We start from the raw sequence: 26,435 nt of genomic DNA on the forward strand, positions 1-26,435 counted from the left end.
TTACATTTGAGAGCTTTTTATCAAGAAGATGCTGCAACTGCTGAATTGTCTCTAGCAAGAGTTATTTAGGAATAACTAGTTAGTGAGCAGGAATAATGGGTTTAAACTGCCCACAGAAGCCAGCGATCCCAATTATCTTTGCTTTGATCCTGCCTTCTTTCTCGTCTCCGCCAGGTTCAAGTTTAAAGAGTGGGTTAGAGAAAGCAGCAAAGACTGAGTGCTTCCTGAAGGGAAACACACTCATCTCTGCCAGGAGATTAAAGGTCTCTCTTTATCGAAAGCCTCTGCTTTTCAATCAATCATAAATAGGCTGTAATAAGGCACAGCAATAAACCAAGAAACATATATTATCATCTGTCAGGTTGGGTGGAGAAATGAGATGCACTTCCCAGTTCCATCACGTTAATTGTTAATCAAGATATGGTGAGCAAAGCCCCAGGGCCCTCCATCAGCACTGGGGAGCAGTGACACCCCAGCACTGTGCTCAGCCATGTGCTCCCACTGCAAACCTCCAGCCATGGAGCCATGGGCATGAGCTCACGGCACTGTTGGGTGCTGGCACCGAGCTGCACTTCAGACCCACTTTCAAGATCACAAAGTGAACGAACAAAGCCTGCTCCAAAAAGCCAAGGCTGCTTTGTTTAGATCTCACTTAAAGCTCCAAAATGTGTCTGGGTAACAATAGAGCTGGTTTCCCCCTGTAGATCAGGTCCCACAGCGCAGCTGGTCAGGCATTTAATGACACAAATGCCTTTTACTGCTCTGTGTTACCCTGGCACAAATTTGGGTAGGGAGGTGCATCCCACAGGGCCTGCAGAACAGCACAGCTGCACACTGGGACCCTCCACAGCAATCCAAACTCAGCTTCATTCACGTACATGAGCACAGGAGAAATGCAGAGATGTGAGCCGAGCACATCTCACCTAGAGACAGCCAACAACCCATGCTGTGCCATGCAGACTCTCAGCAGAGCAGTAGCACTGCATGTCAGAATGATGTGCATGTAGGAGCAACCAGAGGGCTGCCTGAGTTGGCTGGAGGCAACTTGCCCCGTCCTTGGAGGTGTTCAAGACCAGGTTGGACGAGGCCCTGGGCAACCTGATCTAGTAAAGGTGTATGTTTGGTGGCCCTGCTAGGCAGGGGGGTTGGAACTACATGATCCTTGAGGTCCCTTCCAACCCGGGTAATTCTGTGATTCTGTGATTCTGTGAGATATGAAGCCAGAGCCACCAGGCTCTGCCACGCTGCTCCTGCAGGCTCAGGTCACCTGGCTGTGCTGACAGGCTGTTGGAGGAGAGCTGCATCCCACCACGGAGCTCTGCCTACAGCCCCACGCAGCAACACCCACGGGCAATGATCTCTTCTGCAAACAGACTCCACTTTCATAACAGCAACAGGCTGAAGACAAATAACTGCATCTCTGTGACGTGATGCCCAAGGAGATCTTGATTCAGGCTTTTCTGAGGTTACCAAAAGAGACAGAAAAAGACTTCACTTATTTGAGCTAAAGCAGCTGGATTTAAAGAAATTAAATTTGTCGGTTCATTAGTGTGTAACAGAGAAATGAAAAATGCATTTCTAATTCCTGATCCACTAATCCACCATCCGCTGATCTGCAATCCACAAAGTCCCCAGGGGAGAAAGGGAAAATCCACAACAACCCCCTACAATTTCTCTGAGACTTCCTGGCCCCATCCTGCAGAGAAAGTTCACATCACACACCCTCCCTCCCTGCACAAAATAAACTGTGGCAGTTTCCTGCTGTGCTTAGAGGGTGTCATGAATAACAAAACCTCAATTGCACTTGTCAGAATAAATGAACTATGGATGTTCTGCGAGGTGCCAGGCTGGATGCTCCACCTGTTTGCTCAACTCTCTATTGATTGGCAATTTCGGCTCATTTGCAGCAGCCCTCCCACTCATTAGGACAATTAGCGAGGTCCTATTTGCATTCTTAACCTAGAAGCACTGCAGGAGAGCATACCAGGAGCTGAGGAAGACTGCCCTGGTTGGCCAGAAGAGATGTTATGTCCCTCTGCTCTCTTCTTCCCCACTGATGTGCATCCATGGAGGCTACTCCTCATCCATCTCTCTGCCCACTGTGCACACACTAAACCATGGTTATTGTGGGCAATATCAGCTTTCTACACTAAATCCTTCATGAAATTATCATAAAACTCTCTGCCTCATTCAACTGGTCAGGGTGGAGGCACCCAAAACCCTCCCTGGAGAGCGTGCCCTGTGCCAGCACAACCCACCGTCCTGTGCACAGGGACAGATGCAAGCCATGGGGTGGGAAACGAGGCCATGCCCTGGGATGCCAGCACTATGCTCAGCTGTCCCCTTGGCACCCTATCCAGTCAGGCACAACCCTGTGTGCTGCCCTGTTCTGGCCTTTGCAAAGCAACTCAGCCTTCACTCACTGCTTCTCCCCATTGCCGAAGCTGCTGAGAGCTCGCTGCCCATGCTTGCGTGGTCTGAGCTGTACGGCTGATTTGCATGGGGAGGCCTTGATCCCATTAGACACAGCAGAGATGTCCTTTCTGCAACACTTCTTCTTTCTCCTTTCCAGCAGTTAGGTGAGAAAAGCTCCAAAAGCGTGTGAATCCGAAAACATCTGCTAATGCTGATACCAGCCCAGACAACAACACCCGTATTTCTCTATTGCTCCCTTTCAGGGGTAGGTGAACCCTCCACATCTCAAAAGCAAAGAAGCCCTCAGCACACACGAACCACACTCTGCCTCTGCACCTCCACGTTCCCAAGTTTGCTGGAACACCTTCAAAGCCTTCCCCCTCTGCTCTCCATCACCACAGCCACACAAGAGCCATCAGTGGAAGCACAGCTGTGGGAAGCTCGGGACCAGAAATAGCAGCTTGTTACTAACGCACGTCATCACGCACCAGGGACCCTGTTACACCCTTTGGTTCTTCCACCCATCGCTGGCACAGCTCTGCCCGCTCTCAGGCCCTCTTCCAGCAGCAGCAGCCATGTCAGATCACTTGGAGGGGAACAACAGGGGATGAAGCCCACTGAGAGACATCAGTGGTGGTTGTCATATGGGGCTCCTCACCCACTGACCTGATCTCAGGTCCCTGACTGGGCAGGACCAAGCTCTGGTTCCCTGCAACTCTGGAAGGATTCACTTAATCACAATGCCAAGCCCATTTTGGGCTCCATCTGTCTTTATTCCTTCAGGGACTGATACTGCTGCATTGTGTGTTTTCACACACTAGCTGAACTGAAATTAAGACGGATTTCAATATAAAGTGCCTGAGAAGAAAAAGCATCTTTCAGAAAGAAAATTTCAGGGTAGTTACCGTTCTCAGCTTGGAAAATGATCTTGTTAAATAAAAAGAGTGGCAAGGTATTAATTCGGGAAACATCACAGGTGAATTCCTGCTTAGTGAGAGACACGCAAACACACCAGTGCCCTGTTTATGGGCTCTCACGACCAGAGCAGGGATGGGAAGGCAAGGCAGCCCGCTTCCAATGGGAGGCCAGGAGCTCGCAGAGGGAGATCAGAGGGCTCACGTGTGCAGCAGCCGAGCGGCGGATTCCTGCAGCCGGCCCCCTGCTGCACCAGGCATGCACCAGAATCCAGAAACCCTTTTAAATTCTGTCACATCCACAGAAATAGATTTAAAAAACAAGAACCCTTGCATCTCATCACATACGGCAGTTTTTAGCTGCTTCAGGCAAGGGAACCTCATCTGCATTTCACTGTACCATCGCCACCTCAAGCTTTTTGCTCCTACCTGCACTGACTCCAGCCACAGGTGCGTGCTGACCAGACAGACCACACATCTGCATTAATAAGGCAATTCCTATGTTGATCTGGTGGTTCATACGAAGCAGCAGCTCTCATTATTGATCTCAGCAGATGGAGTCAAGGATGAACAGCCTCCACCAGCACCACGTTCACTCATTCCTCTCCCAAGAAAAGAGGTGATGCTGAGTCTGTGACAGGCAAGACATATGCAAGGATGCTCAAAATGCACAGGGCAATAAGCAGAATCAAACATCTGGGAAGGAATGACTGATAAAGAATCATGAACGTGGGGAGAAGCAGTGTGATGGACGGGACCTCCACCATGACCCACATGTCCCGTGCACTCCTGCTAACACCATCCAAATGCTGTCGGAGTTCCTTCTCTTTCCTGTTGCCTATTTCCAGGGCATTCTGAAGATTCATAAAGGAGAGCCAATCTGCAAAGGACATCTGTAAGACCTCACACCATGCGTTCCATGACAGATTCAGGAGACAGCACTGGTTAGAATGTGCGAGGAGCACAGCGTGCTGCAGGACTCTGACGGAGGCAGGGACGTGGTCCTTTGACGGCAGCCTACTGGAAGTGGCTGCACTGCCTCTGAAACTCATTAAATGCAGCAGAAAGGACAAGTGACGTACAGAGAAGCAAATTAGTTTTCAAATCTATTCAGATCTCACACAGGGGTGTCAGGGAGCAGCAGTAATGTCTCTCAAATTTTGGTGATGGCTTCGAGGTGTGGGAAAGGGGCTGTCCCCAGGAGGCCGAGGGGCTGAGAGCTGTGCCCAGCTTCCCAGCCAGCCCAGCCAGTCAGCCCCTCCAAAGCACACGAGGCAGCTCGAGGGGCTCCGACGGACATTTTCTTTTGAGCAGAATTAGGATCATCTAAAATACAGATCAAAACCCAGCTCACAAGAAGATGCAGAACGTCAGCACCTGAGGGAAGCAGCAAGCAGTCAGCAGTGATGATGAGTTTCTTCAGAAAAAGATAATTTCCAGTAAGCTGTTGTTTTTTCTCTTGGCAGAACATTACCCTATACAAACATGTGGAGAGCCTTGAAGGGGCTGAAGTTGGAAGCAATCTGGTAGAAGACCCGAGGAACTGTCTTTGTGGATGAATAACCAACTATTTCAATGAATCGGAAGGCATCTGAGCAGACACAAGAGGAAACACTTTATCAAAACACTATAACTGGAAAACAGGCGGGCTGGAAGATGCCAGCCTGGGAACGTGGTCACATGCTGAGCCTTGGTGGCTCTTCAGCCAGCACAGGCCAGGGCCAGCCCTAATGCTGTGAATGCCTGCAGCTGCTGGATGGACCCCCGCAAGAGCTACAGGCAGGTCCCCAAATCCCCTCTGAAAGCCTGAGTCCACCTTTACCACTCACACTGCAAACCAAACCTGGACAGATCTGCCTACGCATGCTAGCACAGAGCCTGCCAGCAATTAAATCCAACAAAAGCAGCGATCAGGAAAGGGGTAGGAGGGTGCACATAGCAAGACCTGCAAGAAGGGGATGGGATCCAGATCCTCCTACACATGCTCAAACAACTGATGTAGCCATTGGGTCAGTTCTGACTGCCCCAAACACACCTCAGTGCAGGTACATAATTGAGGCTAGATCCTGCATTTCCTGCTCCCATTGTTCGTCCTCCTTCCACTTTTTTGTTTCTTTGTTCTATTCAAAGCACTTCTTCAACCTCCCTTCTAAAAACACATTAACGAGGGGCTGCTACAGCCTCTTGCACAATGTGATTAAAGAGTAGACACACATGCCTCTTCTTTGTGGAGCTTTTTGCACCTATTACTTGGAGGGAATGCAGAGAACACGCAATGTGGAAAAGTCACTGCAGGTCAGGAAAATAATGTAATAATGTAGGTGTTATGTAGGAAAATCTTTGAAGCTCGTAAAGCCATTAACTGAGCACGGAGGCTGTAGTAGAAAGGATAAATAGAGAGCATGGATGATGAATAAATAGTGGCTGCAGTGACAACGGAATAGATGTTGTGTCCAGTGATGAAACACTGGCTTGTGCAGAAAGTGGTTAGGTAACCAGTCCAAATGCATATTTTAAATGTAAACCACAATAACTCAACTACTTTAGCAGAGAGCACGCCTTGTGCATTTACTGAATGAGAGAAGACAGAAGCAGCTTGTTTTACGTAACGCTGGACCTGGGTGGCTCTGAGGCCTCACCTCCTGGTGAGGGATGTGGGGATGGGATCATGTGCATCACCCAGGCTGAGCCCCAGAGCAGTGAGCAAACACACCTGGGACTGAGGATACTCCAGTTCTGTCCAAGTCTAGAAAGAGCAAAGCTGAGTGATGCTGGGAGGTAAGCTGCAGGTTTTCTCACTGTTGGAGCAGGAGTTCCAACACTTTGATTTCAGCCATCAGCAACTGAACTTACATTTTGGAGCCTCCTTCCTCCTCTCTCCCTTCCTTCCAGCAGTGCAACCCAACCCAAACCCTTGGATGTGGTAAACACCTGAAAGCTTCCCACATATAATACAAGTGAAACATCCTCAGCCTTGAAAACAATCCCTGTGGGGCAGACTGAGATGCCCCAGATGTCCAGCTGAGCCTCCACTGCTGCACCCAACCAGCTCCCAGAAACCAGCATTTAACCAGCATTTAACCAGCATTTAACCAGCATTTAACCTGCCAAATCACTCAGGAAAATGAAAACAGAAGCAAACCTTTGATTCTAGATTTTTCTCCTGGTGTCTGCTCTCCCTGCCTTCCTGAGAGGCCAAGGACGGCAGTTTACTATATAATTGTTAATTACACTTCCTTGTTACATTTTAGACGCTGAAAAATGTTTAGGGATTGATTCTTCCACGTAATTAACCATGATGATGAAACACAGTTTTACACCACACCGCGGTTTTTGTTAAGGTTATTTATAATGGGGAAAGGCTAAATAGGTTGAGTTCATTATCGCTGCTGAAAAAATTGATGCGACCCAATCAAATTAATTTGAAATGAAGTGCAGCGAGGCTGCTAACTCCACACAAGTCAGGAGTTCAAATCAAAATAGAAGAGAGCCTACAAAGCAGGAAATTACCAGTGGGCAGGGAGTCGAGCGAGAATTACCGTGTCTGAGAGGTGCCAAGCACACGGAGTTGTCAAACAAGGCCACTGAAGCAAACAGTGCAAATGAATGAAGAGATGGGAAAAGATTGTAGGGTGTAAGAAGAGAAGCCGGAGGAGGACGGGACAAACATGAAGATGGATTTGAAATAAATGGGTAGGGACAGCGCTTGTTAAGCTAACTGTATGTATTTTGCTGCCTGGACATTCTGATGTCCTGATGAGACAGAACTGAAGCAAGGTCGTTAATTTCACTTTTTCTGAGTTTTATTGCTTAACACTGGACCTAACCATCAAACAGCAGTAAGTATCAACCAGCTCCATAGTGAGGTCAAACTGAACTCAAAGCCATTAAACCTGGTGGGAACATCTTCCTCTAACAAAGATACCCTGGAAGGAGCCAGTGCTGCTCTGACACAGCACAGCAGCCACACGCTGCACAACAGGCACCTCCGAATACACACACGGCAGGGATGCGAGGCAGCATTTCCCCAGCCCGGACCCCAAAGAAAAGAAGATGAGAAAGCAGAAGCCAAACTGGAAAGAGAAGCACTTTGTGGTGCTGGGCAATACATGTGCACCTGAGTGAGCCCGAAATGCACCTTGAGGCTGGTAAGGGGAACAGCGGCTGCTGGGATGTTTGTGATGCACACGGTTGGAGTTTAAGGGATTAATAATCTCAAACCAAACGGGTAAGAGAAGCAATGGGCTGACATGAGGTATCCCTAGGAAACTTAACAAGACGAAGCTCAGTCTACCAGCTGTGATGAGTTTGCTCCCAAGACTTCACCAACCCCAAATGGGGAACAGCAAGATCTGGGCTCACTGAAAGGTCTCCCAGCTTAAGAAGCTGAGATGGGGCTGCCCAGCATCCTGCCAGGACATACAGCGAACACCAGCTCAGAGAACAGCTTTGACACCCTGTCTGTAGCCATGCAGCTTGATCAGAACTGCAGTCCTGGCTCCTCACGTGGCTCCTTCCTCACTCTTTGCCCTGTCTGCCTCTCCCCCTGAAATACCAACTGCTTCTCTTTGCCTCACAGGTTGCATGGCTTAGCTTCTCTCCATCCTCACCTCTAATTCACCCCTAAGCATATGGGGAGCGTTTGGGATAAAGCTTCAAGAAGGCGTTTGACATAAATTACTGTTCCCCTTTTAAACGGATTACAAAAATCCTTTTATTACAAAATATTAAAATGTTCAAATTATTGGTGTGGAAAAACGTTTCCTGGCTGTAAAGTTTGTAAAAACTGAGGCTTTAATCACAAAATAATCCATGCTGGTTAACATTTCCAGCCTTGTGAAACATCTCGATACAAATTGCAGAGGCCTGGCAGTGCTGCGAACAAAGGAAGATGCAGCCTGTAAATAGCTCAGAGGACATCAGAAGACACTTCTCTCATCAGCAATCTTTTTAGCTTAATATAGCTCCTCTTTGCATAAAACATTGACATTTTTGCAATGTCTGGACCCAATGGTGCGAATGCTGATTGCCACCCCAAGACACTGCAGCGTACCTTCAGAAACACGCAGCAACGTTTTACAGACAGCAGTTTCACTTGCCTCCAAAATGCCGTATCTTAATATTTCATACTTTATATATATTTCAATGTTAGTACCACTGGATACACGCTAACGTGCTTTTATGCTAATGCAATCACTGAAAATCCAGATAATGTTGTGTATTGGCATATTCTGTTAGTGAATTATGGATACCTAAATGTACAACCCCACATGCCTGGCAATTATTTTTGTTAGTGCATTTAACTTTTATTTGCAATCAGAGCACTTGAGGATTGTTCCAATGAAGTTTACTTTTGTAAACTGCTGAATGGAAAACATTTTGTTAAAGGTTTAAGAACAGAGAGGCTGTGATGAGGTTGCAGAGTTGCAATAAGGGCGGCGCTCAGAGAGCTCTGCCAGATGGAACGATGTTTGATTTGGTCACAAACGCGGCGATTAAACCCCAAGTGTCAAAAATGAAGGACGTAGAAGAGAAACAAGAGGTGAAATGTTGATTTCTTTCATACCAGGTCACCCTCTTCCAAGAGGGAGGCTCACAAACAGAGGCAGATGGACACCTGGAGGACAGCATCCGTCCCAGCAACACCCAGGCAAGCAGACTCTGCGACTCCTTGCTCTGGGAGCCAGACCCCTCTGTGCTAAGGCTGCTTTTCAAGCAAGAAGAAATCTTGAATTGCCCCTGCTGTGCCCTCTGCCTCCTCCTTCCTTTGCTGATTCAGTACCTCACACAGGTTACACGGCCCCAGGGCTGCGGTTGCCAATACCTGAAAACCATTTTCTTCTAACTTGGTTTTCAGATCTGAGCTAGAATTCAACTGGACTGCAGGCAGGCAGCTCCAGGGACACAGCCTGATGCAGCACTGCCACCCATCCTACAGCAGCTGCATTTAAATCCACACTGAAACCGTGGCCAAAGCAAGGGGAGAATCTCCAGCTCCTGCTCACCCTGCAGCAGCTCGCTCAGCACTGAGAAAGTTCCAAGTCTGGGGACAGAAATCAGGTTTTGGTTTTAGCCTGTGGACTTGGGAAATCACTGGGCTCTGTATGAGAACGTGGCTCAAACGTCTGCACAGCAGAGCAAGATCAGGGTGATGCACCTGGCTGCCCCATCCCTCACCAGCTTCACACCCGTACCCACCTGAACGGTCAGGGACAAAGAATGCCTGTAGAAAACCTGAATATTATTATTACTTTTTTACAGGTTCTGGCTCTGACTCAGTGAGGTCTGAGACCGCTCAGAGCCCTGTGGTTTCTCTGGGGCCTAACACAAGCTGACTATTCACAACAGCACAGGTAAAGCTCCCTCCTCCAGATTCAGCCACAGAAGGAGTTCCAGCCATCCCACACTGGCTGAGGAGCTGCTACAATCACAGTCTGATTTTTGGGGGGAAGGTTTGCTTAGCTTGAAACCCCTGACCTGAGCCAAACTAGCTGCTCTGGGGATGGCCAAGCAGCCAGCAGGAGGTTGTGAGCACTGCTGCCCCTTCAGTGCCCAGACATCCAGCACAGGACCTGGTCCCAGCAGGTGAGCACAGCACACAGCCCAGCACGCTGCTTCTCCAGGCACTGCAAGAAAATTCCTGCAGCCTACAGACTGAGGCCATTAGGAACAGCTCTGGGGGAAAGAAAGGAATAACAACCCCTTCAAAGAACAAAACACAACCCAAATTGCTTGGCATTAAGTACTTGAAATGCCCCTGGCAGCTAAAACAGAGCACAGAGTAACCTGAGAAAATGTACGAACAAACAAATTAAGGAGCTAGCACAAAGCAGATGAGTTGGCATGTAGGTGTCTACTGAGAAAGCTTAAGCACAGCACAGCAAGGAGAAAAAAGCAAATTCAAAACCCAGGCATAATATTTCCTCACATTCTGGAATGTGGAATGTCTGAGCTCTCAGACAATACTTCATCTGAACCACTAAAAATTACCATCTGTCAGAATATCCTTTAAAGAAAAAAAGGCTTCAAAGTTTCCAAAGTTACATTTTCACATTGTCGTGTTGGAGAAGTACAGTTTCTGTCCAAAGAAAGGCACTTCTAATTGAGGAACACCAGGCGAGGCATTAGTTTCGTCAGCCACTGCTACACGCTCATATCGTCAGACAATTAATTTCTCGAGTCCTGATAATGTCACATTAGCTAAGCCAGGGAAGGCAGGATTCAATAGTCCCTTTATGTCTTGTAGGTTTTCTTTAAATGCTTCCAGAGCCCCTGCATGACTTTTCTCTTTATGAAACATAATTAAACATCCACATGCCATTAAAGATCCTAAGGAAAAGATTATAATGTTGTTTCAAATATTAATGCGTGCTGGCATAAGAAGGGCAGGTCTGCATTTCTGAAGTCAAGGAATGAATCTTATGGTGATCAGTGAGTCAAAGCTCTGCTTCAAACCACGAGCTGGATCATTTCCTGGTGTAAATCAGGGCACCTGCTGCTGTCACTGAAGCCACATTACTTTACACATGCTGAAGACCAATTGCATTGTATATAAGATTGCAAAAGAAATGTAGATCTGTAGACCATATATTAGACTAAGCGATAAATAATTTATAATGGCGGAGAAAGCGATCGTATTTTTAGGCATAGAAATAAGCAGATATAATGGCCCTGACTTTCAATCTTCAGTCTGAGCTTCTGACCTTGAAGTTTGGGTCCATCCAATGCATTTCTGAAGTCTCAGATGAATGCACACCACATACACGCACAGGGAAAAGCCCAGAGAGCCATCAAACAAAACGAGCACCAACACAATCCCCATTCTGCCCATATAGCAAGCCAGAGTGGTGCATGTTCCCAGGTGGCACCAGGCAGCCTGAGCAGCTCCTCTGGGCAACAGCCATCCCATAGTGAATCACAAGAATCCTCCAGATCAATCTGTAACCCCCTGCCTAACTGAAACCCTGTAGGTTGTGCCTGTAGGTCAGAGGCACGTGTCCCCAGGGCTAAGAACAAAACCTTCAGAGATCATGAGAGTTGCTACGTTTCTGAAATCAGCATCTCACTGTCCTAAAGCAGCCCAGGAGCAAGGAATAGGAGGAGGAAAGGAGTTCTCGGGGCAATCATAACTGCATCATCCTCAAAATCTTCCCTCTCAAAGGGCTGCTAAGGGGAAAGGAGGAGAGGCAGAACTATTCCCCTTGGACTGTGCAAAAATGAGGAGCTCAGAGAAAAAAGCCATCAGTTCCCATGCTGAATTACTTCTGGCTAAGTCTAATGAGCAGGATGAGGATGCACTGAAGGGAAGCCTGGGGGAAGCAAAGGGCTGCGAGGAAAAGGCCGGGTGGGGGAAGAGGAAATTTGGGCATTGCAGGAGGAGAAAAGCTGGCAGCTCTGGCAATGGGAAATAAACCAGAGGGCTGAGAAGCAGCTGGCACACCTGGTGTGGGGGCACAGAGCTCACCTGGAGAGCGCAGCTCCCAGCACAAAGGCAGCGTGCTCCTTCAGGACAGCCTCCGTGCTGTTCAGGCCCTCGATCACCAGCCGCAATCCGCCCATGGAGAGGAAATCCTTCGCGTTGTCCACCTGGGAGAGAGCAGATCCCTGTCAGCACAGAACGGCCACAGGCCTGTGGAGCCAATGCAGCAGTTCTTCAGAAGCGCTTTGTTTCAGAAGGAGCATCAGCTCCCCGTCCCTGCCCATCTCATCAGCTCTGAGCATTAAAAGCAATTGCAAATTAACAGAGCAGTTGTGGCGGTGTTTCATACAGTGCTGCCGGTGAGCAATGGACGTCATGTGTCTGCTGGCAGGTGACTATTATCCAATGCAGAAGGCATTGCTGACACTCAGATTAACCATCCCAGCTTCCCTCAGCACGTGCTTTGGGAGTGCAGGGAGCACAGTGATGTCAGCAGAGAAAATTCTCCGCTCAGTCCCCTGAGCGGCCATTACCCGAACCCAGGGAATCATCTGTTTTGCAAACGCAATTAATTAATTAATGCTCTAATGGTAGCACCAGGAGTTACAAGTGTCTAAGAGCCCATCAGCAGCCCCAGAACATCAGCCGCTGCACGGCTGTTCCTGCATGTTTTCCATGACCACAGTGAAAACTTCCACACAGATGTGAATAGCAAGCAGGCAGCCCCTGTTTGGGAGCGCCAGCAAGGAGCCCTTCCCTGGGGCAGCCCATACAATGATTTGTCTAAATCCGACAATATTGGACTAAGCGCCACTAGGGAGAAGTTTAAACGTTAGTGGGAATTCCTGCGGGAAATTCATCAGTCTCTGACTTGAAGGAGACGTGGGGCAAAGCAGGCAGAAATCACAGCAAACGTCTGTTCTTAGGGGGAAAGTTAAAGCAGGGCTCTGGGTGCTTTGCAGACTGAAGTCAGAGAAGCAGAGCAAAGTGCTTCCAGTACAAAACTCAGTCCAAAGTCAAATCGATGCATTTTGGTTCTAAAGGCTTTTTTTGCAGCTTAAAAGGAAACGTCTGACAAATTTGCCCAATTGCTTGTGCAAAAAAAATTTCCTTTGTGAAAGACACAAAGACGACAGCGCCGTGTTAGTGGATGGAAACAGAACAGAAGAATTAGAATAACTGTGCCAAATGACCTCCCCATTTCAGTGAGAGCGCTGAGCTGACGGAGCAGGACAGAATAAACACTGCACGCCGCTCCCATGTGCTCCCTTAGCTGACAGTTCTTTCGTGCCCAGCTTAATTTTTTTCTTTACCGTGTACCTTCACCAAAATTGGCTGTACGTCACACACTTCAGGCACCCAAGAGAACAAATAAGCTATTTAGCTTTATGTCCTATGAGCCTTTACAAGCACAAATTGGGGAGCTATAGCTCGCCCGTTCCCCCCACTCAGACAACAGCTGCCACTCGCTGTCCCACTGCAAAGCTGCCAACAGAAAGTCCATCTCTGTGTGTTTGCTGCAGCTCATTCAGGATTTGAATCCCCCCCACTGGCCAGGGCTTTGATGGCTCCAATGTAAGAACTTGGGGGCAGATTTAAGGCCAGAACTGGACATTTTCTTCTGCTCAGGAAGGAACAGACTCACCAGGCAATAACAGGCCAGAAAGTTTGCACCCAGCAGCAGCTGGGATGAACGCAGCCGCCGTGGTATCCTCACTGAGAGCAGAGTCCTGCGGGGCAGCTCTCCTGCCAGCCAGAGCTGTGCCACAGCATACAGATTGTGCTGCAAAGCCTATTTTGAAGGTGAGTTCTTTTTTCAGCAGCATCCTTTTCTTCTCTGGAGTATCTCGTGAGAGCTCCTTCCCTCACCACAGAGAAAAGGAACACCAAAAACCACAACACGAGTCCCAAACCCCACAACTCGGAGGCACTGACCTCTCTGGGGAGCAGAGGCTGCTGAGAGGCACTCTGCCTGTGCCTCATTTCAGTCCACTGAAAACAGCACAAAGAAAGGCAAAGATCAAAAGAGCTCTTGACTAAAGTACACAGGCAAGGTTGGAGAGGAGAGGGATGGGAGAAGAACAAATATGACAGCAGTTACTCAGGGAACACCTTCAAATTGGAATAGAAAGAAACTGGGGAGGGGAGATGAGAGAGGAAATGTTGGAGAATGAGAGCGAGGGAAAGCTGCATGACAACCATCTGCAATGGAGAGGAAATTAGCAACGAGAAATGGTGTAGCATGTCAGAGGAGGGAAAGGAGAAAGATAAGGAGAGTAAATAATTGAGAGAAAGAGCCTGCAAAGCATGGAGTTGGGCTTGGCTCCGCACACTGCTGTGCAAGCACCGTGAACTCTGTTTATAAATGAGTTATGCTCTGGCCCCTTCACATTTGCATTTGGTTTTTATGCATCACAGATAACCTAGCAAGCCAATCCTTCCTCCAAGATGGGTTCCCAAACATGCCAACTTGAATCCTGACTGATGAGAAGCAAAGCACAGCTGGCAACCCAACCCTCAGCAAGTACAGAGCCCTCGGGCCAGCGCTCGGGAGAAGGAGCTCAGCCCCTGCCTGCAGTTCTCCTCGTGGTGAGTCAGGCCCGGGATGCCCAGACCACGCTGTGGAGCAGGACATGATCCTCAGCTCTTGGGGCACAGTGTGCGCTGCCCAACAGGAACTCTGTATGCAGTTAGCACTGCACCCAGGCTGGATGCCCCAGGTCTCCCGGCCATGGGTCAGCCCACTGATATGCAGTGCAGGCAGATCTGGCTGCTGTTCAGTAATTACATTAAGCCAGTGCTGCTCAAGTCAGTACCAAGCAGAGATAATGTTCTGGACGCATTCAAGTCACTGGAAGAAGAAAGGGAAGGAAAAGCCATGCTGGCTTACAGACAAGTCATATTTCTTATCAGCTTCCTGCCTGATGAGAAGGTGCTGCCCAGCCATCTGCCCCAGCAGTGCGGGCACAGAGCGGCGTTGTGATCGATGCACAAAGGAGCCCTCTGTGCTCCGTGCCAGCTTCCCTGCCATTTCCCCTGTCTGACCCATTTGATGCTGGATGCGGCTCCCTTTGATGCTCCAGTCAGTCCCTGGCCAGGCAGCGCAGATCATTTCCCTGCTGCTCTTGATGGGCTGAAATCCTTCACCCTAAGCAGGCAGGATTTTCTGCTGGAATAATCCAGAACACGATGCTGGAAAGCAAAGCATCCCAGTGTGTTTGGGGGCTACTTCTTAGCATGCTGGCCTGATGCTCTGGCACCCTTAACCACAAGAATTAGCCTGAGTATAAATAAATACAAAGCTCTGAGGGCGCCCATTGTTCACAGTTTTTCTCTGAGTCAGACAGATGCAGTCAGTGAAACAAAGGCACTGAGAACAAACAGCAAGGAAGCCTCTGCGTGTGCATGACAGAGATTTAATGTGGAAACACAAGACAAAGAGCCCTGGAAATAACACTTCTATTAGATGGAACATGGGACTCCACTCCCAGCAGCTCATTCCTTCAGCTAACTGCAAAAAAAAATACGTGTTTGCTTTTTAATAAATTCACCCTCAGAAATGAGGGCAACTACTCTCCCAGTCTGCTCCAGTTCTCCCAGTTGCTGGGCAGGGAGAACCCCATCCTCCCCACAAGGTTGTGCACAGCCTCAATGCATGGACACGCAGCAGCCGACGGCAAAGAAAGAGTGATTTGCCCACAGCCTGCAGCAAACCAGAGCTGAGAATGTGTGAGCTTAAAGCACACAAAGAGAGATATGAGGGGGGAAAAGAGAATGTGAGCACAAATTGAAGAGGACAGATTTCAGGAGATATTCAGCCTCACGCACAGTTAATTAGCACGGCTCAGCTGATGCTCAGCAACTGGCCGTTTGCCTGAGCCTTCAGTCATTTCTGCCACCAGTTCTGAGAACGGCTCTGCAGGCCATTCCTTACTCATGCCAAGACAAAACACAGGCTTTGGGTGTCTCTCATCTTCCCTGGTACGAAGACATTCTCTGTCAGCTGGTGTAAGGGCACCTACCTGCAGCTACAGATGCTTCCCATGGAAGGAGCGAGAAAATACAGCTGCTTTCTTCTAGCAGCCACCACAACACTCAGCCACAAAACTGAAGATAAACCCATTTTCACAATATTAACACATATATAAAGAAAGAAAAAGAGGACAGGAAAAAAAAAGCCTGAGAACAGACAACAAATCAAGCAACACTAACCCCTAGGAAACTGCTTGCTACTGTTACGAGTGCTGATTTATTCAAACTCGGATAAAAAAATAAGCCTGCAGTAGCCCTCCACTATCTGTTATTGTCCCAGGATTATGCTAATTAAGGAATTTATATTACCTGATACTGATAAGAAAAATAAAACCTCATTTATGATACCTTAGTCCCTGGATTTTACATGGTAGATACAAATGGGGTTTTGTTACCTGGTGAACATAATATTCAAGATCATAAAGTGCCGCTACTTTTTCATCCAGCGTGGAAGCGGAGCTGTTAAATTTGCTGATCAGTTTATCCATGATTTCATAATCCGTCTCCATCTTCACGTTCAGCTTTTCAAACTCTTCCTTCAGTTGCTCTATGGGACGGAACTTCTTCCTTACTTCTTCTTCGTGGGCCTTGAAAGCAGGAGAAAATCAAATAAGGCAGGTTAGACAAAGTTTAGCAAGCAAACCCAGGCCCTTCTGAGAAGCCCTGGAACCTAATTATCTGTAAAATACAGCCCCTGGGTCTCAGCACACATTCCCCATGCAGCTTAGCACCTGTACACCTCTTCTATACCTTGTGAACCTTTCAAAACAACACTGAACAAAGGCAAGCACTGCTGGTCTTCATTTGCCTGTATGAGGATGTTCTCAGGACCTGACTTGCTCACAGCCCTGGGCAAGCTCTCGTGCTGTGGCAGTTGATTGTGCTGAGCAATATGTTGCACAAAGGGGAGGCAGCTGAAGCATGATGCCATGGGGTTCATTGCAGGACAGTGGCCATTTTGCAGTGTTGCTTGTACAAACAACATCTAGAGAGCTTTGAGGAACCAAGAGCAATGGAAGGGTGTGTGGTAGGGAAGGCTCTGCCAGAGATCGGAGCCTAAAGAGCTGCAGCACTGGTAACACTGGGACAGGAGGGGCAAAGCCTGCTGCTGTGTACAGGGACACAGAAAGCAGAGGGGACACACTAAAGGTGGGCTGCCCAAGAGCTGGAGAAAGCAAGATGGCAAGAAACAGAGATGGAGGTAAAAGCAATCTAATGATGTACAATCTGCACTAATGATTGCCAGCCTAATCACTATAGGAACTGCACAGACACACAGAATGCTATCCCAACTCCAACCACATAGGAGAAATTGCTTTTGCAATAGCATATACAGGAGCATGCTTGGTGTAACTCAATTTACTTTGACACAGTTACTTCAAGGATGAATTTGCTCCCTGCAGGAGAGATTTTAAATGGAGTACTTTAGGTCCATTAGATGTAGCTGGTTTTAGCCCAGTTGCTGGGACAATAGCTATTCTAACAGGTTTTTCTAAAATATGGCTTATTTTCACATAATAGAGTGTCACTAATTTTTGCATTTAAATGACACTCATTTCAAGAAGTCCTGCTATCAGTAATGCTGGCTGCTGCATAAATAATCGTACAGTAAACAAAACACTGCCCTGATGCCAGATAGAGGAGAAAAGATTTTCTGGGACTCAAAGACTATTGCCTTGATTCCCACCTCAATTTCCCTTCAACTGCAAGGCAGCAGGAGGAGCCAGGGCTTAAGGAAATGCTTGTAAGCAGAAAAGGAGAAAAAAGGCTGTGAACAATACAATGGATCATATACAATCCACCCATGTCATGCCTGTGGCTGGTCCCATCCTGGGGACCAGGTCCAAGCAGCACATATTCTGTTTGACTTCAGATTGTCTCCTCTGTGTAACTGACCAGGACGTTTACAGCTTCTGTAAGCAAACTTTAGCCTATGCTTCAGCACAGCCATCTGGTTTTTGCTACCAGATGAGACTGAAAACTTGAGCCATGAGATCCAAGTGTTCAGAGGATGCTACATCCAGTGGTTGGTCACCATCACTGAATTCAAAACAGAAGGGACTGAGCTGAACTTTCTGCACTTCCTCACTCTAATGAGGATAAGGAACAGCACATAACTTCCTTTACAAACATCACCACATTGAAATTCATTCTGCTTTGGGGTTTGCAGACATCTTTGTGAACTAAGTGGCAGTTAAACAAATACATCTAAACAATGGATAAAAACACAGTGCAAACAATGGAAAGGAAATGAGCAGTGGGTTCACATAAGTGTTTGCAAGTAACGTTTCTGCATTATTAATTCAGGTCTACTCACAGCAGTATCCAAACAGAAAACTCTCAGGGGTTGGTCATCTTACTGCACCTGCACTGCGTTCACAGCAAAGATCTTGTAATTTCACACCAGCAGTGGATCACCAAGAATGACAGCAAGAAATGTGGTGGCTTGTTTTAACCATTGTACTTCCAAGGCCTTCTACACAGGGTGTTTGCATCAGCATCCTGTGCTTTGCTTTAGAAACAAGGAACTGTCCTTACCGTTCTTTCTGCTTTCTCATTTTCCTTCATTTTCGCCAATGCCTTTTTGAGCTCCTGGGATGTGAATGAATTTGTGTCAATATCCATCTTGTTCAGCCTTGCAGAGGAAGCAAACAGAAAAAGCATTATACGAGTGAACAATTTTATCTGTAATATTTTCACTGTAATATATCAGCGAAGGATAATACCGGGGGAAAAAGAGCTAGGAGCACCAGATTACATGTATCTCACTTAAAACTAGAAGAACTCCACACTTGACAAAAGATTTAGTCCCAGTGCTGTATTCTGTGCATGGTTTGCAGATACCTCACCCTGACAACCACAAAAGGCTTTAGAATCTGCATGCTGGCCTAAAATCTCAAGTCCTGAGGCAGTAAATATTGCTAATTAATATATGCCTCTGCTTTCATGTAGGAATACAGAAAACCAGAAAATGCTTCAGAATTCAAAAGGATCACTGTGTCACTGGAAGATTGCTAAGAACTCGTGAGCTTTAACATGGAGATCTATGACACTGAATTACTCTATACATGGACCTCATTGGTTTGGGAACTTACCTGAGCCATAAACACCTGCACAGGAAAAAAGGAAACCAGCAGTTGAGGCACCAAGAAGCTTATGAGCCTCTCTGTACTCCAGATAAATACCATTTGCAATGGCAAATACAATGGCAAACCTCCCTACTTCAGGAAAGAAAGGTACCCACAGTAACTGAACCTGACTTTATTAAGGGAAAAGGGAAAAGCCAGCATGAGAGAAACTTTGGACATCAGCCTGGGTGCAGGGAAGGCTGTGTGATCTAAGGAGCCCATCAGCAGTAACTCATGTAAGTGAATGCTGTAAGCCCTCAGGCAGCACAGAGTTAAAACTATGTCATATTGCTCAGGTCAACACAAACGAAGCTCCCACAGCTGCTCTGATGGTTTAGGATGATAGTTTCAGACTGCATCCTCACTGTGGCACAGGAAGCCACAAAGGGGGGGTGTGAATATCCATGCTCAGCACTTCTACCCACCTTCCAAAGGACACACAAAGGATGGGGGCCAGTTTTCTGCACCGCTGAACCCTTAAACCAGCAATTACGTCTCCAGCAGAGACAGCAATTGAGTGCACCAGGGATCCTGGCTGCTAATGAAAGACGTGAAACCACAGTCTGTCCAGATCTGCACAGCCAGGAGTCTGGAGCTTTGTGTCACCGTACCTTCTTCTTCTCTTCTCTTCTTTTGCATCACTTTTCCCACTTTCACTGTCTGGAAGCCGGGCTTCTCTCTCTCCCGTCTGCAGATTTAACCGAACGTGTGACCCTGCAGGAACAGCTTGACCTATAAACAAAAAGTCAGGTTATTTTAGGTCACCTGCACTACTGCAGGTTTGTATTCAAAAGGCTGAAGTCAAATGCTCCTGCTCCAAAGAGCCACACAGAAACCCATCCTGCGCTGTACAGACAGCAAATTGCTCACTGCTGGGCACTCAACCCTGGGACACAGGTGCTGCTTCAACCCTGCAGAAATGCCACACTGACCTTACATGCCAGTTCCTAAGCAAGCATTAAAAACCTACATCAGGAGTGAATTGGGAGACTATTTGGAGGAAGGGGAATAGACTGCTGAATAAAACGCAGCTGCCAAAATGAAATCAAAGCACACATCTGAGTACAGCCTGGTGCACTGAATATCAAGTGTACCGATGTGAGGTTGTGTTGGTTTGGAAATATTGTATTAAAAGGAATAGCTGATCACTGCTACCTGCCAACAAAAATACACGGAATACATTAAGCTTTGCTTCTAAATGCACAAAAGATGGGAAATTCAGAGTATTTTTCTTGGTCACAATTCAGCACAAACACATCACAATGGCCAACTGTTGCACAGGGATGGAGAGAGAACAATGTTTGGTTGCTTCCTCTTCATTTTGTTTCCTCTCCATTTAATGGAAGAAGTTTGTCTGCTTAAGAAAGCAGGATCACAGCTGAAGGAACATGGAAATCTCAGCTGCACATACCCGGAAGCACACAGACAGACAGACAACTGCTCACTGGCTTCTCTACATGGATTTCCTCCTTCGTCTTTCCTTTGTTTCCTACGATGATGTCTAGAATAAAACAACTCAGCATGTAGGAGACAGGTAGCATCTCCTGTCAAAGGGAAGTGAAGACAAGGATAATTATTTTGTACAATAAATGCATGTTCTCATACATAAAATCCTCTAATCTAGGGAATCAACAGATTGATCCCGCCTATTGAAGACCAAAGAGACATTTCACTGATCAAAGGATGCAGCTCTTCCTACTTCAGACTGTAACATTTGTCACAATGCAAAGCATTTCAAAGCCTGAAGCCATACAGCAGGTACAAACACCCACAGAACCCAGGGAAATCCAGTTTGCAGGATTTCTGAGTGCATTTCTGATAGCAACTCTTTCTTTCCACCACATCCTATCAGCAGAACATTGCCTCAGTTTGATGCGCAAAGGGATTGATGTGATCATCTGTGTTAACTCTGTGAGCCCAGGGGAGAGCCCTGTGGCCCAACCCCTGCACTGCTCCTTGACTTGTTATACACAGCACTCGGGCAGCCCAGGCTGCAACCACAGCACCTGCTCAAGCAGTCCCTGATTTGTCAAATGCAGCCAGAAATAAACGTCCCTCTTACAACAGGACAGTGTATTCTGGCTTTCATGTTGCTGGTGCATCTGGCCACATTAGTTCACGCTGTTGCCAGGGGAGAGGAACAAGGCTGACGGGCTCTACTTGAAAGAAACATAAAAAGGCACAGCCATGGAGCAGCCCCCAGTAGGGCTGCCCGACTCCCATGTGACCAGTCCTCCCAGTTTCTATTTTCAGTGAGCAGTAAATAAAAGAGAATCTGAACCCCGGCGTGCACGAGCTCACAAACCCAGCACGGCTGAATTAAGGATGTTGCCATCAGAGAAGACACAAACCTTTCTACTCCTGCTCCTTTCCACTGTCCTAAACGAGATTTGACTGCGACTGTCCAAAGCCCAGAGCAGAAATCTCAGCTCTGATGTATTTAAACGGCAGTTATTGCTGCAGGAGTTTCTGTGCACAGCAGCACAGGTTGATGCAACAGCAGGACAAACATATTGCCTTATGAAATAAACCAGGAAAGACAGCCCCGCTTTCAGAAGAAGATTCGTGCATCCACTTAAGACATTGCAGATGTTTGAGGCAGGGTGAGCTCTGCGGCCTTGTTCAGCTCGGGGAACTTTGGAGGATTGTTCACAGCGCGCGTTTCAGGGCAGGGTGACTTCAACAACGTAATTAAAGCTGCTGATTTCAATGAGCAAGCTGGAAACCCTGCACGTTAATCCCATTGCAGAGCGCAGCTCCCAGACGTTCCCCTCAAAAACAGTTGATTCTCTTTGATTCCTATAATTTGATACTATTCAACAACCAGCAGCACGCACCGGAGCAACGCGTCTGTAAGCAATCACAGCTTAACGTTCTGTTGATACACAAGCATATTCTTAATGGCTTTTTTTTTTTCCTAGAGGAATTCATTGTTACTTATTGTTTTTATTATTTGTTTGGGAACCAAAGCTCAATTAAAAATAGTAACAACTATTTTATATTTAAGTGATTTTCTGCCCTTTTTTTTCTCCTTGATGCCTCTGGAAAAGAAAAGCTTATCCAAACAGGTGTGTGTTGCACACTCACACTTAGAACCACACCTTGCAGCGACCTCCAGTTCCTCCAGCTCTACCCCTTGGGTAGACACGCCAGGTCCCCGAGCTCTTAGCGACACATCAGCATTCGTCACACACAGATGGGTCCTGTCTGTCTTGAAAGTTGCTTCAAGTGACACCGAGGAAGGATTTAATTTATAGCCTCACTCTTTTAATCTTGGTCAGCCAGATTTTTTCAGACATCCGTTTATTTCTCCTTATAATATATTAGATGGAGTAACCGCACCGGAGTCAGCTGCGAGACAGCAACTCACTCTCAGGGGTTCTGCTGACATTTATAAACTGATCTTATTTCTCTTGTGTGTTTTATGTTATCAGCTAAACCTGTCGGCTTAAATTATTGCCTTGTAACCAAATCACAGTTATCTATTATTCTGTTATGTGTACGTTTCTGAAGCTCTGCACCTATATCAAGTTCTGCAGGGGCTGAAAACAAGACTATAAGCAAATAAACAAATGGAAAACAACACACTTCCATCACACGCGCTGCTAAGGGAAGAATCAGCACAGTATATGCAGAGTACCTGAAAGCAGAGGGCTGCTGTGCTGAGGATCTGTCACATAGCAATCCCCAGGTAACCTCATCCCTCTGTTTCCAGACAAGGATGAAATGCCAGCAGCATTTCCTCTCTGAACAAGAAAGGTGCAATCCTGCCCAGCACCCTTCCAGTGCACTGCTCTGTGTGGGGCTGCCCACATTGGCCTCTGGTTTTGCACCTCTGCACAGGGACAAGGCAAAGCCAAACAGACTCAAACAACGATAAGCAGGCATGACAAATAACAGGGAAAGTTCTGCAGCACATGTATATAAATAAACCTCACACAGCAATCTGGAACCTGTCCCTGAGGTTCCCCACCTCCAACAGAGCAGCGCCCCGTGGACCTGCCCAGCAGTAGCAGCTCGGCTCCATTCCCACAGCAGGCAGCTGCTCTGGGATGGCTTCAGCAGGAAGGAGCAGGGAGCTCAGCTCCTCCTTTCTGCCTGCTCTCCTCCCAAGCAAGTATCCTCATTTACCACTGCAGAAGAAAGAGAGTGAAAACAAACCACCAAGTCAGTGGCTGGCTCCGCAGTTCTTAGAAATCACCTTGGTGTCTCAGAGACTGGCAGATAGCATCTACCTTTCTTTGCTCTTTGTTTCTTTCAGCGCAGAGGAGTGAGGGGATGGAACTTTCTGATATAAGCAACAAAAGAATCCACAAATCGATGCCTGAACGTTCCCAGCAAAGCAAACCAGCACCGCTGCAATTGTGAAAATAATAAGGCTGCACAAGGCTGGCAGAGCATCCCTGAGAAGTTACCTGATAAAACCACCTCCCCTCCTTTAAAAATTATCATTAAAAAGCACAAGGAGACAAATCCCCAGAGGCAGAACAGCTCCCCTCTGCTGTGGTCCAGGAGCCATCAGCACCATGGCAGGCAGGGAGGAGATGCTGAGGAATTCTGGTGGCCTCTGAAGTGCTGTGAGCAGCCAGCAGCACCAGCATCAGCCCCTGGATACTGACCAGCCCCAGTGCAGCTCAGGTCAGAAACAACCACAGCCTCTTTGGTGCAAAGGGAAGGGGACAGAGCCAAGGCAGCAGCTGGAGATAGTTCTGCCCATGCAATGCAATGACAACTGTCCAGCACCTCCCAGCTGCGTGCTCCGCTGTGTGCTCTGCCTGCTGAGCAGGTGGGTTTTCACACGAGAAGCCCTGTGAGCACGGTGCTGTCAGTTTGCTTGCCAGGCTGAGTGCTGTGCTCAAAGAAAAGCAGATGAAGCATTACTCTGGAGTGGTTTGGAGCATGCTTCAGCTCCAGACTCACTGGTTAGCAGTGGTGAGCACAGAGGCAGCCTGGGTTTTCTTGAGGCTGAGTCATAGCACTCCTTGGGCTACTTGTTATTTCAAAACAGAACATTTTTACATGCAAAAGGAAAAGAAGATGTGTAGCAGGCACAGGTCAAGAAGAGATGGATTACTGATGGGAAGAGAAAGCACAGAGCCTGAATCTCATTTTGCTATTTTCTGCCCTTCACTTTTTCTGCTTGCGGCCTTTTACATTAGTTTGCTGCCCAGCACTCACAGGTCCTCCCAGTTCAGTGCCACCTGAAAAGGAAATTAATACACTACAGGTCACCTCCTGGGGGGAGACCCAGCAGCATCAGCCCCCAAAGCTCTGCACAGGAGCCATCCCAGGCATCTCCCACTGCCCCTCATTTGCAGCAGAAGCAGTGAGGAAGCTCCTGCTCCAACACTCATGCTCACCTTTAAGCATGAGCTTCTGTGATGCTGGACCAAACTTTATGCAGATGCCACGGCCACTGTGTGTGCTCCTCGTATTTCCAGTGACTCTGCTCTCCTGCTGGGCAGTGGCAGCCTGCTGAGTGCAGCACACCCTTTGTGAAGCCCTATCCAACTCACTGCCCATCCTTCCATGACTCTCAGCTCTGCACAGTCAGTGACAGCAGGGGCTCGAGTGCCTGCTGTAATTAAATAGAGAGGAAACTCCCTTTTATAATTACTGCATGCCAACAGTGTTCACAGCCTATTACTTAAAGAAGTGCTTGTGGCATCTGCAGAGTTCACATCCCTTCCAGGGCTGCCCGGATGGCTGATGGGCTGCCTCTGTCTGCAAAAGTCCTCACAGCGTCAAGCTGCTCCCATCACCATTATTCTGCATTATTATGGCACCTGGGAGACCTCAGTATGAACAAAGAACCCGCTGCGCAAAGTACCTACAAGGACAGAGAGACATCACTTGCTGGGATCACCGAGGAAACCACGAGAGAATAGCTTTGTCCTTATGGCACACGCAAGCAGCAAATACAAACTGTTTCTCACAACCACTGCTATGAGCTCACATTACTGCTGAAGAAGGCTACAAAGCTCACAAGTTTCAGATATTCAGCCTCTTCTTCCTAAAGATGAACAAAATTAAATTACTGTGTTCTTCTAAATGGGGCAAACATAGGATTCAGACACTGTTCTGGGCATCAACACCCCACAGACTGTTGCAAGTGGGGCACTGCATCCCCTCGTGCTTACCAGCTCTCAGCAGCAACTCATACCGCATCCTCCAGGAATGGCTGAAACTGATGGATTATCAAGGGCTGAAGAAACAGTTAAAAAACAGAACATAGAAAAAAAAACACCAAACCACCACCAACAACAACAACAAAAAACCCAATGAGGATGTTTCACATAAAAGACTTAGTCGGTCCATTTATCTGACAAATCCTTTCTATAATACTCCAAGCTACGCTAATAAACACCCTGCAATTCAGCCTGTCAAAATGGTGATGTCTAAATACAAAATCTTCTCCAGCACTGACTGTGCTCCACTCCAAGCAGGGATGGAGCCATCTGAACCTGTTCCCAGACCAACCCCCAGTGCTGCTGCTGGCAGCAAAGCCACCCCCAAGGAAACCCCCAGAACTCCACTGACACATCCCAAAGCTCCCCCATCTCTGCTCTTGCCCAGGCGCCCTTTTGTGCCCCAAAGGAAAAAACCTGCTTTCTGCTGGACTTGAGTCACTCCTCAGGGCACAGAAAAAGCCATTTTCTATTCCAGTTTCTCATTCAGTGAGTCAGAAGTCACTTACTGGTGCTTGTTGGGATTCTGCCTTCCTATGGCTGATGCCACAGAGTGCCCTGCACGGATTTGGAGTGCTCTGGGTTCCATAAAGCCAAGGTTATGGGGGGCTGAGTGCCCACAGCAAACCCTGGGAGGACTTAATCTTTTTTGTATCATAGGATTTTAATGTCAACAGCTTGCTTGCTGCAGTAATGATGATGTCTTTAAACACCATCCGTCAGGCCTACCGCTCCAACGCGTGTTTATTTGGAAATGGTTTCAAAGCTCCTCCTTTGTTCTAGTGCAGAAAAGTCTTCTCTGTAATTTGTTTCCCTCACCATATATAATGAAAATGTTTTTAAAACGTCTTCAGAATCCAATCCCTCCTTCTGTGAATTGATCTGCAGCTAAAGGAGAACAAAAGCTCGCAAGGAAGGTGCTTTCCAACAGGTAACACTTGGTCAGACATGTGAAAGCATCGGTTACATTTGGACACTCGGCTGGACCACTGCTTATGGCTGCCAATTTAAGCTGAGCCAGCGCTCTCCCACTGCACCAGTATTTGTGCTCTCTGAATTGTAAGCACGCGCTGAGAGTTGGGTTATTCAGGCCCGCTGTGCCTTGGGCTGCAGCTCCTGCCAAACCCACCTGCTGCCTTGGCCAGGAGAGCAAAAAGAGCCAGCTGCCAGCCCAAAAACCCATCAGAACTCAAACACCTTGCAGCAGGAGTTACCGCAGAGGACAAGAGCCTGCAGGCAGGCGTGGGGCAGGGAACGGCGCGTCTGCCACTTCATGGGATGCTCAGATAGAGAACGATGGCAGCGAAGGCGGATGATAGCGAGGAAGGCTCCCAGGGAA

The 26,435-nt window shown here is 47.6% G+C and overlaps 1 protein-coding gene across 4 annotated transcripts in view; it reads right to left on the bottom strand.

The window, feature by feature from the left end:
* The window catches only part of SIL1 (SIL1 nucleotide exchange factor), a 91,670-nt gene that overhangs the window by 19,055 nt on the left and 46,180 nt on the right, over positions 1 to 26,435 (bottom strand). For all 4 annotated transcript variants that reach the window (XM_015876024.2, XM_015876023.2, XM_015876021.2 and 1 more), the window contains exons 5-8: positions 19,520 to 19,640; positions 18,319 to 18,415; positions 16,176 to 16,367; positions 11,794 to 11,915 (exon numbers count right to left, since the gene is read on the bottom strand). In XM_015876024.2, the coding sequence (XP_015731510.1) occupies positions 11,794 to 11,915; positions 16,176 to 16,367; positions 18,319 to 18,415; positions 19,520 to 19,640 (532 nt within the window). The remainder of the gene's footprint in view (positions 1 to 11,793; positions 11,916 to 16,175; positions 16,368 to 18,318; positions 18,416 to 19,519; positions 19,641 to 26,435) is intronic.

Source organism: Coturnix japonica, chromosome 13, assembly GCF_001577835.2.
Source record: "Coturnix japonica isolate 7356 chromosome 13, Coturnix japonica 2.1, whole genome shotgun sequence".
Classification (NCBI taxonomy): Eukaryota; Metazoa; Chordata; class Aves; order Galliformes; family Phasianidae; genus Coturnix; species Coturnix japonica.